Below are 18,185 nucleotides of genomic sequence, written 5' to 3'. Positions count from 1 at the left end.
GAGGTTCCTGCCTGGAGCAGGGATGCCCCTCAGGGTCACTCCTCGAGGCTGAGCCAAAGAGCTTTGTCCAGGGTCGTTGGTCTTGGTGAGTGACATCACTCTCTGCTTAATGATTGGTTTTGCTTCAATCCAAGTGTTTCAATATTGCTTCCTAGTGCAGTGTATGATAATAGTTCCTACAGCTTCTGTGCTGTCTAGTGAATAAATCTGAGTCAGATCTTTTTGTCTGATCATTACCATAGTAAATCATATACATTTCTATAAGTATATCTGGTGTTCCATCCTTGATTGGGCAGGACAAAGTTGTACAAAGGTTCAGTCTCACCTGTATAATCCTTTACACAGAAACCATTGACAAAGTCTGGGGCTGGGATTGAATCCAGCCACTTCCAGGCTCCTCTGGGAGAAGGACTTTAGAAACCCAGGGGGTGCTGGGAGGCACTCGGGGTCTCTGGTGGTGTTGGGGGTCCTTTCTGCTTCATGTGACTGAACGGGACCTTTTCTAAGAGACTATGCCTGCAGCTCCCACTGTGCCTGTGACAGGAATCCTGTGACTGTCTGTGACCGCTCTGTCCTTTGGCAGCCTGGAGACCCTTGGAATGTCCCTTGGAGGCCCTGTGAGTGCCTGAGACAGGTTGGTGCTGGAGCAGCCCAAAGTCCCCTGGGATGTCACCATGGAACTGCTGTGACAGCCTCTGACCACAGAGCTCTTTGTCACCCCCAGAGACCACCTGGGACAGTGTGGGACCTCATGGCTCTTTGACAGCCTGGAGACCCCTGGATCCATCCCAGGATCCACATGGAGAGGATCCAGAGCCAGATGTGCCACTGGAACCGTGTTGTATCCATTCCTCTCTCTCTTCCCTGTGGAAATAAGGAGGGATCAGCAAATGTGGTGGGAGATCCCTGGGATGCTGCTGGGTGAATCCATGTCCCGTCCTGACCCCCATCCTACGTGTTCCCAGTTTGGAGCTTCCAGACACCGAATCCGATGAGGATGAGGATGATGATGGCAGAGATGAGGGATGAAATTTCATCCTGATTCTGGCTTTGGGAAGTCTGGGATGGTGAGGAGCGGGAGGGAAACCCCCATGCGACTTCTCCACATTCCCAAATTCCCAATTTCCAGTTTCCACATTCCCAGCCCAGGGGTGCCCCAGACCATATGACATCACACTCAGTATGTCAAGTGGGAGGAAGTTTGGAGTGATGGTGTTTGTCTTTCCAAGTCACCCTTACACAGGATGGGGCCCTGCACTCCTGGAGATGGCTGAACACCTGCCCAGCCATGGGAAGCAGGGAATGAATTCCTGGTTTTGCTCTGCATGTGTGCATGACTTTAACTCAACCCAGAAGTTTTGTTACTTTTACCCTTCTGACTCTCAACCCATCCCACTGATGAGAAGGGAGTGAGCGACTGTGCAGTGCTCAGGTACTGGCTGACATTGCTCAACCTTGAGAAATGGAAACTCCACAGGTGTCTGGGATGCTATTCCAGTGCTGAATTTTTCCCTTGATGGGTTTTTAAATTATTATTTTTTTATTCTTTATAAATTAGTCCAGCTTTACAGATCTCAGTGCAAGACATCACAGGAGGGGAAGTTGCCCTTCATATCTTTTAGCATTTGAAGCTGATTCCATGCAGGGACACTGCCCATAGTCCATGAGGTCTAGGAAGTGATTGCTCAAATCCAAGAGGAGTCACCTCCTCATGGGTTGTCTCACCCTCTGGGGCTCATTGATGACTGGCCACAATTGCACTATTTCTACCTCACATGACATTGGTCAGAAACAACTTGACAGAGTTGTTGTGTTTGGGATCCACTGTGGGATCACTTTGTCCACAGGAGTTTCTTCAGGGCAATTCTCACTTCCTTATTCCTCAGGCTGTAGATGAGAGGGTTAAACATGGGAGTCACAATTGTGTAAAACAAGGCAAAGTATTTGTCAGGATCTCCGGAATCCCTGGAGTGTCCCTTTAAGTAGATGACTGTGGCTGAGCCATAGAAGAGTGTCAGCACCATGAGGTGTGAGGAGCAGGTGGAAAAGGCTTTGTGCCTGCCCAGAACTGAGAGGATTTTCAGAATTGCCCTGATAATTTGAATGTAAGACAGAACTATTAGGCAGAGGGGAAGAACTGCAAACCCCAGGATGATGGTGTGCAGCACCACTTGGTTCCAGAATGTGTCTGCACAGGCCAGGTCCAGCAGTGGAGGGACGTCACAGAAGAAGTGACGAAGGTCGTGGGAGGCACAGAAGGGCAAAGTGAACAGCTGGTAGGTCTGCCCTACCTGTACTGGTGTGACAGCCCCCCAGGAGCCCAGCACCAGCCTGGTGCAGAGCCCCCTGCTCATGGCCAGGGGGTAGTGCAGGGGGTGGCAGATGGCCACGTAGCGGTCATAGGCCATGGCAGCCAGGAGAAGGCACTCGGTGCTGCCCAACAGGACCAGGAAATACAGCTGGGCAGCACAGCCAAGGAAGGAGATCCTGCCATCTGCCCTCAGGACACCCACCAGCATTTTTGGCAGAGTGACTGAGGTGTAGCAGATCTCCAGGAAGGACAAGTTCCTCAGGAAGAAGTACATGGGGCTGTGCAGGCTGCAGTCCAGCACTGTGATGAGGGCAATCAGGCTGTTCCCTGCCAGCACCACCAGGTAGATGACCAGGAGCACAGTGAAGCACAGGCCCTGCAGGCTGGAGTGGTCACAAAATGCCAGAAGAACGAATCCAGATCCAACGGTGTGGTTCTCCAAGCCTCTCCTTTGGGACATTTTCCCTCTGCAGAGCAATCCAAGCAACAGCTCTCAGAGGGTGCTGGTGGCCTCTCTGCCACCACACGCACCTGAAGGCCAGAGAAAGACTCCAAACACCACACACAGGTGGCTGCAGGAGAGCTGGAAATCTAACAGGGCTGTTTGCTGCAGGGAGGATTGCAGAGGGAGGGAGGAACAGAATCCCTGAGCCTGCAGGACCCGGCGATGCCACAGAGAGAAGAGAATCTTGCCTTGCTTTTTAAGAGGTGATTTTATTAAATAGGATGCCTGGGGACAAAAGAGAAAAGGAAGGAAATGGATAAATACCAGCCCCTTGCAAAACCCTGTTGTTTACATTCCTTGTCCAGATCTTTAAGAGATGCATTTAATGTTAGAACATTGAGTAGAAACAGGGTGAAAAAGCAGGAAAGTGATGAAAACGGGGAAGACAAAGCAAGGCAAGGCTCAGGGAGGAGAGGCAATCCTAACACTGCAAGGCAAGGCATGACTCAGTTCTTAGACCTTAGGCAGAGAGATTAATCCCAGCTCTCGTCACATGTAAGAGCTCACCCCCTGGTGCTCTGTCAGACCACAAAGATTTGGGAGATTGTTGTAGATCTGAATCTTTCCCTTTTACCTGGGCAGGGGCATCTCTCTTCCACTGAATCAGGTGACTCTGATGCATCCCCAGGGCATTTTAGCAAGACAGATAAGCAACAGTTTATGTCTAAATAAAAAGTTTTCACGGTGTTAAGACACAGGTTGGTGCAAGCAATGCCCCTTTTCAGCAATGCAGTTTTCAAGTCATTTAGGGAAGAAATGCTTCAAAGTGGGTGATTTCCGGACAATATCCAATTTTCCTGTGCAGGTCAGGCTTTTATAATTTCTGCATGAATCACAGATAGTTCAACGTTCCTAACCTTCCTTCTCTGTCACTTGGATTCCTGACCCCTTACAAATCCAGCCAGAGATTCATTCCCTCTGATCCCAGCCCTGCAACACTTTGCAGACCCGTGCAAGCCCCCACAGAGGCAGAGCAATGTTCTTGCTGCCTGGGGAGCTGAGCCTTTCCTTTGCATTCCCCACCCTCCCAGAGCACAGAGACTCCCTGCAGGGCACACAGACAGGGTGTGAGCTACAAGGCAGCACCTCCATCACAGGTTTCTTCTAAAGAAGTGACAACTCAGCTGAGAGGTGTTTCAGAAACTCAGTTTGGCCTGGGGAGGGAATATCCTCTCCCAGGTGAGGACTGAGGATGCTGCTGCATCTCTCAGCCAGCAGCAACACCCTTGGAGAAGTCTTCTTAAACTCTGAGGTATTACTGATGAGAAGCAGGTCAGAGAACATGCAATAAAGTGTCCAATTAGCACAGGGCATTTCTTCAAGAGAAAAACCTGAATTCACACAAACACATGGTCCTAATACTTTGCTTATTTTCCCACAGTACTTGTGCCATTTTCCTGTGAGTTTTATCTGTCTCATTGAGATGTGATTCAAAAATTACAATATAAAATCAGACTTCACATGAGAGTAAACTCACCACATGATTGTTTTCTAAACTACCAACTGAATGATACAAATATACAGAAAAAATAAATATTCTCCTTGCAACCCAAGACATTGAGATACTCACATTTATTTTAATGTAATGCTTTAACTCAAAGCAAACATTTCCATGCATGTTATCCACATACCAGCAATCCCTGCTTGTTGCCAAATGTTCTCAAAGATACAGCCTACTATTTTTAACTCTCAGACGTCTCAGTGCTGCCAAGATCATGGGTGGGGCCCAGGGCAGGCTGTCTTTGCTCCCAGCAATCTGACAGAGCCCTTGTTCTGGGGTGCCAGTCTCACTGACAGCATTTCCTAAACCCGGAGGAAGTCTGAAAAGGAAGGAAGGAATCTACATCCAGCCAAGCCAGGCTTTTGTCAGCATCAGAGCTGCCTGCACAGAGCCTTTACCTCCCTGCAATCGTGGCCTCCAGGGATCTGCTGGAAGGAGTCCCTGGGGAGGTGTGCTGGTTTAAAGTTGAACCAGCAGGGGAAATGAACTCACCACGAGAGAGATTATAAGTCAGACCTAAAATTTAATAATAATATTACAATAACAACACTGACACACAAGGGAGATTGCTTTCAACTCACAATACCCCAGCAGTATAACCCAGTGTCCTGGGGCACAAACCCAAGGGGGTTTGTTTGCCCTTGTGCTGAGACCCCTGTGGTTCCCCCAAGTCCAGAGCAAAACGAAAAGAAAAACCTGTTGGTGCAGGCGAGGGCTGTGGTCTGGGCGAGAGCGGAGATCTCCTCCTGTCAAGGTCCTGCTGCTGCTCTGGATCCGACGAGAGGTTCCCGAGGTTTTCTTACCCACCACTTATGTACCCTCAGGGAGCACTCAGTCCCTCCCCCTGGGCGGGGACTCACACAATGGGTGATTAACTCTGGGAGCCAGGGGGTGTTGAGCTGTTGATGGCCCATTGGCAGCTCCGCCCCCCTCAGGCTGGGTGTGAAGTGATAATGGCTCCCTGGGCAGCTGCTGCTAATGGCCCATTGACCTTGGGGAATTAATAGAGGGGGTAGAATAGACAGCTTTGATCACCCCCACACAGGGTTAGCTGGTCCCTCCAGCTGAACTAGGACAGGAGGCTTTGTCAGGAATGGCCCATGGAGGGGGGGGGGGGTGCTCCTTAATGTTTCAAGGGCCTGCAGGTTTTTCAAACTGCTTTGAGTTTTGCTTTTGACATTGTGTCTCTGAAAGGTTTGTGCAATTTTGGCTTCCTGTGACCTGCTGTAGAGAATCCCTTGAGATTCTTTTGTCAATAACCACACTCAGTGGGGCTCATTAATGCTTCAAGATACTCAAGGTTTATTAAAGTATTCTTTTTGACAGTAAGTCCATGAGAGATTTATGGAATTATAGCCTCCAATTATCTGCTTTAATTAGTCCCTTGAGAGGCTTTGTCAGTAATGACACTCAGTGGAGCTCATTAGTTCTTCAAAGTGCTTAAGTTTTTTAGGGCTAGTTGGGCTTTGAGTTTTTGAGAGGTTTGTGCAGTCATGGCCTCCAATGATCTCCTCCAGTGAGCCCATGAGGAGCCTGTCCTGGCAATGAGGTTGCCTTTTCAGCTCCATAACTCCCTGCAGTGTCACAATGGCCTTTTGCTTCTATGGTATTTCATGTTGTCCTCAGGTTCCTTGTGCTCCGTAGGTATCTGCAGTGTGTCAGGGGCCCCTTGGATCCATGAGGTCTGTGGTGCTCCAGAATTCCTTTGGTTCCATGACACCCTGCAGTTTGACAATGACCATTTGACCCTGAAGTGTCACAATTACCCCTGGATTCAATGAGGTTCCACAGTTTCTCAGGGTTCCTTTGATTCCATGAGACCCCACATGTCAGATGGGCCCCTTGGTTCCAGCAGGTTCTGTGGTGTTTCCATGGGGTTCCACACTGTCCTTGCTGGAACACACCTGGTTGGATGTTGCCCCACCTGCAGAGCTGCCTCCAGCTCTGGGGTCCCAGCACAGCAAGGACATGGAGCTGTTCGAGCAAGTCCAGAGGAGGCACGAAGATGATCAGAGGGATGGAGCAGCTTTGCCATGAGGGAAGGCTGAGAGAACTGGGGTTGTTCAGCCTGGAGAAGGGAAGGCTCCGGAGTAACTTAATTGTGGCCTTCCAGGACCTAAAGGGAGCCAACAAGAAAGTTGGGAAGAGACTATTTACATGAGCCTGGAGTGACAGGACAAGGGGGAATGGCTTCACACTGATAGAGGAAAGGGTTAGATGAGACAGTAGGAAGAAATTCTTTATGGTGAGTGTGGTGAGGCCCTGGCACAGGTTGCTCAGAGAAGTTCTGGCTGCTCCATCCCTGGCAGTTGTTCAAGGCCAGGTTGGATGGGGCTCTGAACAACTTGGTCTAGTGGAAGGTGTCCCTGCCCATGATGGAGGTTGGAACGAGCTGTTCTTTAAGGTTCCTCCCAACACAAACCATTCTGTGATTCTGTGACTGGTGGGGGATGTGGTGGTTGGGGCCATCTTGGGCACAGAGACACTGAATGGCAGCATTTTCCATTTGGGTGAGGAAGGAGGGGGCAGCAGAACTGACACCTGGCACTGCTGGTGGGCAGAGTGTGGCCTGCCTGGGAGAGTGATTGATGGAATCCCTTGGGAGTCAGTCCTAAAGAACAGAGGAGTCCAGGAAGGCTGGACCTGCTTTAAGAAGGAAATATTAGGCTCCAGGATCAAGCTGTGCCCTAAAACAAGCAAGGGGGCTTGGTTTAACCGACAACTTAGTTTGGAACTCAGGGGGATAAAAAAGAGAGTGGAAGGAGGGACAGAAAACCTGGGGGACTACAGGGGTATTGTGAGGTTATGTTGGGGGAAAATATGAAGGGGCAGATACAAACAGGGAAATAGTTTGTCCACTGCAAATAAAGACAACAAAAAATGTGTCTCTAAATCCATGGGCAGCAAAAGGAGGGCTCAGGAGAGTCTCCATCCTTTGCTGGATGCAGAGGCAGCACTGGGTCAGGGCAGGAGGAAATGGCTCAGGAAATTAATGCCCTCTTTGCCTCTTTCTTTAACAGCAAATACAGTTGCTCTCAGGATACCCAGATCCCAGGGCTGGAAGGTGGTGATGGGGAGCTGAGTGAAGCCCCCATAACTCAGGGAGAAATGGTCAGTGACCTGCTGTGTCAATGAGGCCCCCAGAAGTCCCTGGGCCCACATGAGATGCACCTGAGGGTACTGAAGGAGCTGGAAAACGAGCTGGCCAAGCCACTTTCACTCATTGCCCAGCACTCCTGGTGAACTGGAGAAGTCCAAGCTGAAAAGAAATCAGAAACTGTGATTTACAGGCAGGGCCAGGAGGAGGATCTGGACAACTCCAGGCCTGTCAGGCCTGACCTTGGTGCCAGGGAAGTCCATGGAGCAGATCATCCTGAGTGCCATCACACAGCACAAACAGGACAACCAGGGGATTAGGGACAGTCAGTGTGGGTTTGGGAAAGGCAGGTCCTGCATGACCAAACTGATCCCCGTCTATTACAAAATGACCCACTCAGGAGATGAGGGAAGGGCTGTGGATGTGTCTCTCTGGAATTCAGTACAGCCTTTGGCACCACCTCCCACAGCATCTCCTGCAGAAACTGGCTGCTCATGGCTGGGATGAGGGAACTGTTTGTTGGATGAAAAACTGGCTGATGTCCCAGAGAGTGGTTGGGAATGGAACTAAATCCATGTGGGGCTGGTCACTAGTGGTGTTCCCCAGGGCTCAGTGTTGGGGCTGGTCCTGTTTGACATTGTTTTAATGATCTGGATAAGGGGATGGAGTGCACCCTCAGAAAAGTTGTGGACAACACCAAGGTGGGTGTGATTGTGGATGTGCTGGAGAGCAGGAAGGCTCCACAGAGGGATGTGGACAGGCTGGATTGATAAGGTCAAGAGTCAGATCCTGTCCTTGAGTCACAACAACCCCATGGAATGTTTCAGGCTGTGAGCAGAGTAGTTTGAGAGCTGCTCATCAGGAAAAGACTTGAGGCTGCTGCTTGAAAGCAGCTGGGTATGTGGCCAGGTGGACAAGAAGGCCAAAGGCATCCTGGCTAGTATGAGGAATAATGTGGCCAGCAGGACCAGGGCAGGACTGTCCCTCTGCCCTGGCCACTGATGAGGCCCCACTTTTAGTGCTGTGTCCAGTTCTGGGCCCCTCACTGAAAAAAAGGACATTGAGAAGCTGGAGTGTGTCCAGAGAAGGGAACGGAGCTAGGGAAGGGTCTGGAAAACATGTTGGATGAGGAACTGGCGTTTTTCAGTCTGGAGATGAGGAGGCTCAGGGAGGACCTTGTTGCTCCTTTACAAACACCCAAAAGGAGGTCTTAGTGAGGGGATTCTCCCTCGCTTCTGCCAAACCTATAGGGACAGAAAGAGGAAAGAGACTTGAATTGCATAGGTCAAGGTTCAGATTAGATATTAAATAATACTTTTTTTCACTGAAAGGGAGCTTAGGCAATGAAATAAGTAGCCCAGGGTGGTGGTGGTATCTCCAAGTGCTGAGGTGGTGTTTGGATGTGGGAACTTGGAATATGATTTCGGGGTGATTATGGGAGTACTGAATGACAGTTGGACTAGAAGATCTTGAAGGTTTCTCCCAACCTTGATGATCCTGTGATTCTCTGACCTGTCATCACTGCCTCCATGTTTCTGCTCCAAAAAAACCCTGGGGATGTTTTCTCAGTTTTGTCGCTCAGTGGGACCTGTTAGCACTACAAGAAACTTTAGAGTTTGAATCTCACTTTAACTTTCCTCAGGGTCTGATGTTCAGGGACTGAGCACCAAATCCCCCAGAGGGCCATTAAATGCCCTGGGCTGTTGCTGTGCTACTGAGCTGGGCCGGGCTCCTGGCACACAGGGAGCTCCTGGCAAGCGGGCAGCGCTGCAGAGAGACAGCTCTGCCCAGGAGCAGCTCCTGTGCACAGCCCAGCAGGGCTCAGGGCACTGCCAGGCCAGCTCAGGGACACCAGCAGGGCACAGACAGAGCTTAAAGGGGCTCAGCATTGGGAGGATGACTCAGAGCTCATGGAGGAGAAATCTTTGCAGTGCTGGACACGGTGAGTCTGTGGGTGCAGGGCAATGCAGGGGCAGCTCCTGGAGGCATCTCCTAAAGCTGGCACAGCCCCAGCTGATGGGATGTGTGAGGAGGGGGCTGTTGGGGGACACTTTGGAATAGCTGTAGAGCTGTGGGTGCAGCCAGGGGTGCCCAGGGCTGTGGGGCAGAGCAGGGTCCTGCAGCCCAGGGTGCTGTGCTGGGGCAGGGACTCTGCTGCCTGCCAGGGTCAGCTCTCAGCCAGCCTGGGAAGCTGCTCACAGGGCTGGGGAGAAGGGCTGTGGGGAAGGAGCGATGGCTGAGAGCTGGGTCCTTATGTGAATAAGGTTCTCTGCGGTTTGAAGGTGTTCAGAGCTGGACAGCAGTGCAGGAGATTTCACAGGATATTTTTCAAGAAGCACAAAAAGGCAGAGGCTGTTTCAAAGGGAATTATCCTGTTCATACTTTTTTTTTTTGTGGGCTATCTGACCCATAAAAAGTAGAAATTAATTTCTCATTTCAGGAGGAGGCACTTCCATTTCAAATCGTTTACACCTACTGATGAATAAACCTGGGAGGATCAGAAATCTGCCAGGTACACACATCATCAGTGCTGCTTTTCCATTCTCCTCAGGGTTGCTTTGACACTGCCAGCAGAGCCTGCACAGGCAGAGCTGTCCCTGGCCAGTGCCCTGTGCTGGGAGGGCTCTGCAGAGCATAGCTGAGCACCCAGGGCTGGGATGGACTCTGGGAACACTGCCAGGGAAGCAGCTGCTGGCAGGGACAGCTCCAGGCAGCAGCACCCTGGGCAGGGAGTGAGAGGGAGCTGCTGCTGAAATGCTGTGGCAGGGGGGCTAGAGCAGCTATGGGCCATTTCCTGCTCTGCAGATTTCTGCCCAGAACAAGCCCCTGATCTCATCCACCACCCAGGAGAGTCCTTCCGTTTGGCCATCTGATTGTCTCTGTAGGGTCTCCATAGGAGTGTGGAGGAATTTCTCTATTTTCCCTTCCTCTTCATGCTGCCTTTGCTCCCAGCTCAGGTGGGAGCTCTGGGCAATGGGTCTCCTGGACTCTCCAGTCAGGATGTAACATCTTTAGGACATTCAGTTCTTTCCCTGGATGATCCTGTTGTCCTGCAGGATGCCTTCCTGAGGGGCAGAGCTGTGCCATTGCAGCTCTGTGTTCCCCACAGCCCCCCAGCACTGAGGCCATGGCAGTGGGGCTGCAAGGTGTGTGCAGGCAGCTGCAATGAGCCCTCTGTGCCCCTGGTGGGAGGGGAGAGCTGAGATATCTCTCTTCTGTAGGATGAGACAGGATGAGGAGTTTGAAGATGTGCACGTGGAAACTGGAGTCACCAGCTCTCAGCAGTGTCCAGTTTCTCCTCAGGGGAACCCCTGGGTGCCTTTGCCCTGCAGAACAGAGAGGTGACAGCCTTGGGCAGATGAGAGCAGGGCTGATGGATCTTGCCAAATATTGCAGGAAAGGATGATCTCTTTGCCTTACAGGACACACAGGTTGTCTCTTAGATAGAAGTATGTCTCGGTTTGAGGGGAAAAAACCAAAATGTTTTACCCACAAGCAGGGGAGGGGCCTCCTCCACAATAATCACACCACTCTTTATCAAATTTAAGAAAAGGAATTTTAATACAAGAAGGATAACTGCTATATATATATATATATATATATGTAAACAGACTAGTGCAACCCACTTCCCCAACACCATAAGAGAAAAAAAAAACAACAACAAAACCCAGCAGGTTTTCCTCCGGGAGAAAAGGTTATACTTAAGTGTCCTTGTCACAGCCCAGCTGGCTGCAGAGTGAGTTTCAGTCCCTCTCCAGCGAAACAGACGAGCAGTGGGCTTTTCAGATGGACTCAGTCTCTTCCCCTGTGTTCCCCGTCCAAGAAGCAGAAAAGGTACGAGCAACCAGCGGCAAATCCAAGGCAGGCAGCAGCACGGCAGGAAAAAAAAAATAGTCCGAAGTAGGCAGCGGCAAGACAGCCAGGGAAAACCCCAGCAGTAACCAGCAGGGCAGCCTGCCTCCTTGGAGCCCCCACTCCCCCGTTCCGCCGAGCCAAGACTCCCGAGAATATCCAAAAAAAAAAAAAAAAAAAGAGACAAACCTGCCCCCACCCCAGCGATCACAGTTAACTGCTTCTTTTGTTAACCGCTGGCCTGGGCAGTTAAGTGGCAGGGGAGAGAATTTACATAATAATCCCAAACTACAACATTATCCACCCCTAAATTCTCTTCCATGCCGATACTCTACATTAAACTTAAATTTTCTTTCAAATAATTAAGTGTTTACAAATACAGTAATATGAGTCGTTTACCCAGAGATAAGTTCCCCTTGAGGTACACATCGTGTCTCTCCATTTTCCTGCATCACCCACCAGGTGGAACCAGATCCTTGAGCAAAGACAACCCCACGAATGGGTTTGCCTTTGCCTGAGGCAGGGTTGATCCAGACTGTTTTCCCTAGCATACCTCTCAGGTGTATTACAGGGACTTTGTCTCCATCTACAGTGTGAAGGGGTTCTGATTGGGCAGGGCCGGCTCGATTGACAGAGCCTCTAGTGTTGACTAGCCATGTAGCCTTTGCTAAGTGTTGATCCCAGTGTTTGAAAGTCCCTCCACCCAACGCCTTCAAAGTGGTTTTCAACAGTCCATTACACCGCTCAACTTTCCCGGCAGCTGGTGCATGGTAGGGGATATGATACACCCACTCAATGCCATGTTCTCTCGCCCAGGTAGCAACTAAGCTGTTTTTGAAATGAGTTCCATTATCTGACTCAATTCGTTCTGGGGTGCCATGTCGCCACAGCACTTGTTTTTCCAGGCCTAGGATGGTGTTCCGAGCAGTGGCGTGAGGCACTGGGTGTGTCTCCAGCCACCCTGTGGTTGCTTCCACCATGGTGAGCACATAGCGCTTGCCTTGGCGGGTCTGTGGCAGTGTGATGTAGTCAACCTGCCAGGCCTCCCCGTACTTATACTTATCCCAGCGCCCACCATACCACAGGGGCTTCACTCTCTTAGCCTGCTTAATGGCAGCACATGTCTCGCAGTCGTGGATAACCTGAGAGATAATGTCCATGGTTAAATCCACCCCTCGGTCTCGTGCCCATTTATAAGTGGCATCTCTGCCCTGATGGCCCGAGGCATCATGGGCCCATCGAGCCAAGAACAGCTCTCCCTTGTGCTGCCAATCCAGATCTGTCTGTGATACTTTCACTTGCGCAGCTCGGTCTGCCTGTTGGTTGTTGAGATGTTCCTCATTGGCCCGATTTTTGGGCACGTGTGCGTCTACGTGGCGGACTCTCACAATCAGCTTCTCTACTCGGGTGGCAATATCTTGCCATATATCGGCAGCCCAGATGGGTTTCCCTCTGCGTTTCCAATTGGTTTTCTTCCATCGGTCTAACCATCCCCAGAGAGCATTGGCCACCATCCATGAGTCGGTGTAGAGGTAAAGCTTTGGCCGTTTCTCTCGTTCAGCAATGTCCAGGGCCAACTGCACGGCTTTAAGCTCTGCAAACTGACTCGACCCACCTTCTCCTTCAGTAGCTTCTGCAACTTGTCAGGTGGGACTCCATACAGCTGCTTTCCATTTGCGATTAGTCCCTACAATGCGACAGGAGCCATCGGTGAAGAGGGCGTAGCGTATTTCCTCTTTTGGCAATTGATTGTATGGTGGAGCTTCTTCCGCACGTGTCACCTGCTCTTCCTCTTCATCTGCTAGACCAAAATTTTCACCTTCAGGCCAGTTTGTGATGATTTCCAGGATCCCAGAGCGATTTGATTTTCCTATACGGGCGCGCTGCGTAATCAGGGCAATCCACTTGCTCCAGGTAGCATCAGTGGCGTGATGTGTAGAGGCAGCCTGTCCTGACAACATCCACTTCAGCACTGGTAGTCGAGGTGCCAGAAACAGCTGTGCTTCTGTGCCAATCACCTCTGAGGCGGCTTGAACTCCTTCATAGGCGGCTAGGATCTCTTTCTCTGTGGGGGTATAGTTGGCTTCAGATCCTCTGTAGCCTCGGCTCCAGAATCCAAGTGGTCGGCCTCGAGTCTCACCAGGCACCTTCTGCCAAAGGCTCCAAGACAAGCCATTATTCCCGGCGGCGGAGTAGAGCATGTTCTGTATGTCTGGTCCTGTCCTGACTGGTCCAAGGGCTACAGCCTGAGCAATCTCATGCTTGATCTGGTCAAAGGCTTGTTGCTGCTCAGGGCCCCAGTGGAAATCATTCTTCTTACGGGTTACCAAGTAGAGAGGGCTTACGATCTGACTGTATGCTGGGATATGCATCCTCCAGAACCCTATGGCACCCAGGAAGGCTTGTGTTTCCTTTTTGCTGGTAGGTGGAGACATTGCTGTGATCTTATTGATGACTTCTGTTGGAATCTGACGGTGTCCATCCTGCCACTTCACTCCCAGGAACTGGATCTCTTGGGCTGGTCCCTTAACCTTACTCCGTTTGATGGCAAAGCCAGCTCCCAAAAGGATGTGGATGATTTTCTCTCCTTTCTGAAAAACCTCTTCTGCTGTGTCCCCCCACACAATGATGTCATCAATGTATTGCAGGTGTTCTGGAGCCTCACCCTTCTCCAGTGCAGTCTGGATCAGTCCATGACAGATGGTGGGACTGTGTTTCCACCCCTGGGGTAGTCGGTTCCAGGTGTACTGCACGCCCCTCCAGGTAAAAGCAAACTGTGGCCTGCACTCTGGTGCCAGAGGAATGGAGAAGAACGCATTAGCAATGTCAATAGTGGCATACCACTTTGCTGCCCTGGACTCCAGTTCATACTGGAGCTCCAGCATGTCCGGCACAGCGGCACTCAGCGGTGGGGTAACTTCATTCAAGCCACGATAGTCCACAGTCAATCTCCATTCTCCATCAGACTTATGCACAGGCCAGATGGGGCTGTTGAAGGGTGAGTGGGTTTTGCTGACCACCCCTTGGCTCTCCAGTTCACGGATCATCTTATGGATGGGGATCACAGCATCACGGTTCGTTCGGTATTGCCGACGGTGCACTGTCGTGGTGGCAATTGGCACTTGCTGTTCCTCAACTTTCAACAGTACAACAGCAGAAGGACTTTCTGAGAGACCTGGCAATGAGTTCAATTGTTCAATCCCTTCTGTCTGTACAGTGGCTATTCCAAAAGCCCATCTATGCCCCTTTGGGTCCTTAAAATATCCATTCCTGAGGTAGTCAATGCCCAGGATACATGGGGCGGCTGGACCAGTCACAATGGGGTGTTTCTGCCAATCTCTCCCTGTCAAGCTCACTTCAGCTTCTAGCACAGTCAACTCTTGAGATCCCCCTGTCACCCCAGAAATAGAAATAGTTTCTGAGCCCACATGTCCTGATGGCATTAATGTGCATTGAGCGCCAGTATCAACCAAAGCCTTATACTTTTGTGGGTCTGATGTACCAGGCCATCGAATCCACACAGTCCAATAGACACGGTTGTCCCGTGCCTCTACCTGGCTAGAGGCAGGGCCCCTCTAACACTGATCCTGGTCATAGCGGTCAGAACCTTTTCTCGATGAGTACACCTGGGAGGTGCCCTCCTGTGGGTCAGATTCTTGCCCGTGGGAAACTGGGACTGCACTTACTCTCACTGACCTTCTTCCATTCTCCTTGTACTCGGGCTGCAAGGGCACGGGTGGGTCTCCCATCCCACCGTCCCATGTCTTCTCCATGTTTGGCCAGGAAGTACCACATCTCAGTTCGTGAGGTCTGTCCACTTCCTCTGGCTGGGGGGCGTCTGGCTCTGACTTCAGAGGTTCTCATTCGCACTGGTGCCACTTGGAGACTTTCCCTAATTTCCTCTCTGATCGCTTTTACCTCTGCAGGCAGCGTCTTGAGACTCTCAACCAATGTCTCTACAGCAGAAATACGGGCCTGCATTGGGCTGTGGGTCATGCCTTCATATATCCGGAGCTTATTTGCTACAGTGCCCACTGTTTCATGGTTCTCTTCCCTGTAGATGGATGCCAGGAACTCGGTGTATTCAGCTGGCCCCGAGCGTGAAAGGTTCCACCACATATGTGGTGTGCATCTGACCTTGTCAGGGTCATTATTGGCTTGCCCACCTCTTCCAAAAAGCACGTCCATCATTGCCATCTCCCTCAGACGTAAAATTCCTTCTTCCATCGTCTTCCAAGTCTTCCTAATATGATGTTCCTGCAGGATTTCTCTATAAACAAACTTCTCTCTTACACTCGTTAGAAGTCGTGCCCAGAGTGAAAGGGGCTTTGATTCCCTCACGAACACCTGTTCAATAGCCACATCCTGGGCCAGAGCCCCCAAAAACCTGGCTTCAGCACCATCCAGTTGTAAGGTTTCACCCATAAGGTCCCAAACTCGGATCAACCAAGTCAGGATGGGCTCACCCGGGTGTCGAGCAATGTCTTTCCGCAAACTACGGAGATTATCAAATGACAATGACTCAGTGATGATCTCAGGCTCTGGGTCTGCTTGCTGTGGAGGTGCAGCAGCCCCCTCATCGTCCGCTGGATGGTCTAATTTGGTCTTATATTTCCTTTTCTGAATAGGGGCAACTTCCATAGGCTTGGCCTGTCCTCTTGGTTTAGCCTCATCCTTTTCTCCCTTCACTGTGGCATCAGGGGTTTTATTCTCTCGCTTTTCCCCCTTCACTGGGCTAGGTTTCTGAATGCATTCTGGAAAAACCCTGGCCCTACCTTCAAACATTCTGTAAGCCGCAGGGATACAACCTTGAAGAAAAACCATAAAGAGCAAGATATCTCTGGCATCCAGGGAGAATTTAAACATCTCAAAAGCTGTTGTAGCAGACTTGAATGGGGAATGGACAAAGGGTTGGGAGAAGAGATTCCCCTTTGTTCCTTCCCAAGGGTCCGTACTATTATCACTGAATCCCCAGAGGTAGCAGCTTAGGTTGCGGCAGGAAAACAACCTGGAGAACACCACCCACATGACATCCAAAGGCATCGAATTCATGGCACCATAAATCCAGAGTAAGAACTCAATAATAATTGCGGCTATTTGAGTTTTGCTCATTGATTTGTTGATAAGACTTAAACCTGCCGCTCCTTTTGGCATGAATGTGTACCAACAAAAAGCCAATATATTATACAGGATGGTCCTGATGAACCCTAAGCTCAAGACCCACATGGTGCCACAAAATAGCAGTTATCCTTCTTTGTTTACAAGCCCCACGTTGGGCGCCAAGAAATGTCTCGGTTTGAGGGGAAAAAACAAAATGTTTTACCCACAAGCAGGGGAGGGGCCTCCTCCACAATAATCACACCACTCTTTATCAAATTTAAGAAAAAGAATTTTAATACAAGAAGGATAACTGCTATATATATATATATATATATATATATGTAAACAGACTAGTGCAACCCACTTCCCCGACACCATAAGAGAAAAAAAAACAAGAACAAAACCCAGCAGGTTTTCCTCCGGGAGAAAAGGTTATACTTAAGTGTCCTTGTCACAGCCCGGCTGGCTGCAGAGTGAGTTTCAGTCCCTCTCCAGCGAAACAGACGAGCAGTGGGCTTTCAGATTTACTCAGTCTCTTCCCCCTGTGTTCCCCGTCCAAGAAGCAGAAAGGTACGAGCAACCAGCAGCAAATCCAAGGCAGGCAGCAGCACGGCAAGAAAAAGTAGTCCGAGGTGGGCAGCGGCAAGACAGCCAGGGAAAACCCCAGCAGTAACCAGCAGGGCAGCCTGCCTCCTTGGAGCCCCCACTCCCCCGTTCCGCCGAGCCAAGACTGAGGAGAATATCCAAAAAAAAAACCAAAAGAGACAAACCTGCCCCCACCCCAGCGATCACAGTTAACTGCTTCTTTTTTTAACCGCTGGCCTGGGCAGTTAAGTGGCAGGGGAGAGAATTTACATAATAATCCCAAACTACAACATTCCCCTACCTGGGAAGCATCATTTCCTTGGACAGTAAGATTGACAAAGAGACAGACAACCGGCCAGCAATGGCTTACAGAGCCTTCGGAAAACTCCATAAAAGAGTCTGGTCCAACAAACACCTGAAGAAAAGTACAAAGATCAGTGTCTACAGAGCCATTGTACTGTCTGCTCTTTTCTATGGGTCTGAATCCTGGGTCATCTACCGCCACCACCTGCGGCTCCTCGAACGCTTCCATCAGCGCTGCCTCCGTTCAATCCTAAACATCCACTGGTCTGATTACGTGACCAATGTGTCTGTTCTGAACAGGCAGGGGTCACCAGTATGGAGGCCATGCTGCTGAGAACGCAGCTGTGCTGGGCAGGGCACGTCTCCAGGATGGAGGATCACCCACTGCCTCCCGAAGATTGTGCTCTGTGGAGAACTCGCCACCGGCTGCTGCAAGAGAGGAGCCCCGAAGAGGAGATACAAGGACTGCCTGAAACAACAGCTCAGCCTTGGCCATATTGCCTGCCCCAATGGTCCACTGTGGCCTCCAATCGGGATTCATGGAGACACACCATTCACGACGCTGCTGCTTCCTTTGGGAACGCAGCACAGTCAGTCTGGAGGAGAAAAGACAACGCAGACAGAACCGTTCCTTGCCAATATGGCCAAAGGAGACGTTCCCCTGTGCCTTTTGTGACCGGACTTGCCTATCCCGTGTTGGCCTTTTTAGCCACCAGCAGCTTGCAGCAAGCGTGGGTAGTGCCCTTCCCAAATCTTTGTTCACAAAGCCTGGCCATGAGAATGCTTTTTGCTTCAGGACAGACCCCCAAGACACTCCTTCAGTCAATCTCTTCAACAGTGCAAAGTCTCCCTGCTATCAGTTCAAGCTGTCAGAATGGAAAATTCTGTTATTTCATATTCTTTGTGCCCAAGATGGCCCTGACCACCACAT

General features: G+C 50.5%; 2 protein-coding genes across 2 annotated transcripts in view; both read right to left on the bottom strand.

Moving 5' to 3' along the window:
• The window catches only part of LOC139673816 (zinc finger protein 850-like), a 554,262-nt gene that overhangs the window by 182,013 nt on the left and 354,064 nt on the right, over positions 1–18,185 (bottom strand). The window lies entirely within an intron of this gene.
• Positions 1,833–7,886, bottom strand: LOC139674270 (olfactory receptor 10AG1-like). The gene is made up of 2 exons (XM_071560462.1): positions 7,875–7,886; positions 1,833–2,747 (listed from the first exon to the last, which is right to left on the bottom strand). Exons 1-2 carry the CDS (start codon positions 7,884–7,886, stop codon positions 1,833–1,835), a joined length of 927 nt encoding a protein of 308 aa, XP_071416563.1.

This window comes from Pithys albifrons, chromosome 7 (assembly GCF_047495875.1).
Source record: "Pithys albifrons albifrons isolate INPA30051 chromosome 7, PitAlb_v1, whole genome shotgun sequence".
NCBI lineage: Eukaryota > Metazoa > Chordata > Aves > Passeriformes > Thamnophilidae > Pithys > Pithys albifrons.
Note: the sequence above shows the minus strand (reverse complement) of the source record. Positions and strands in the feature narration are given on the sequence as shown.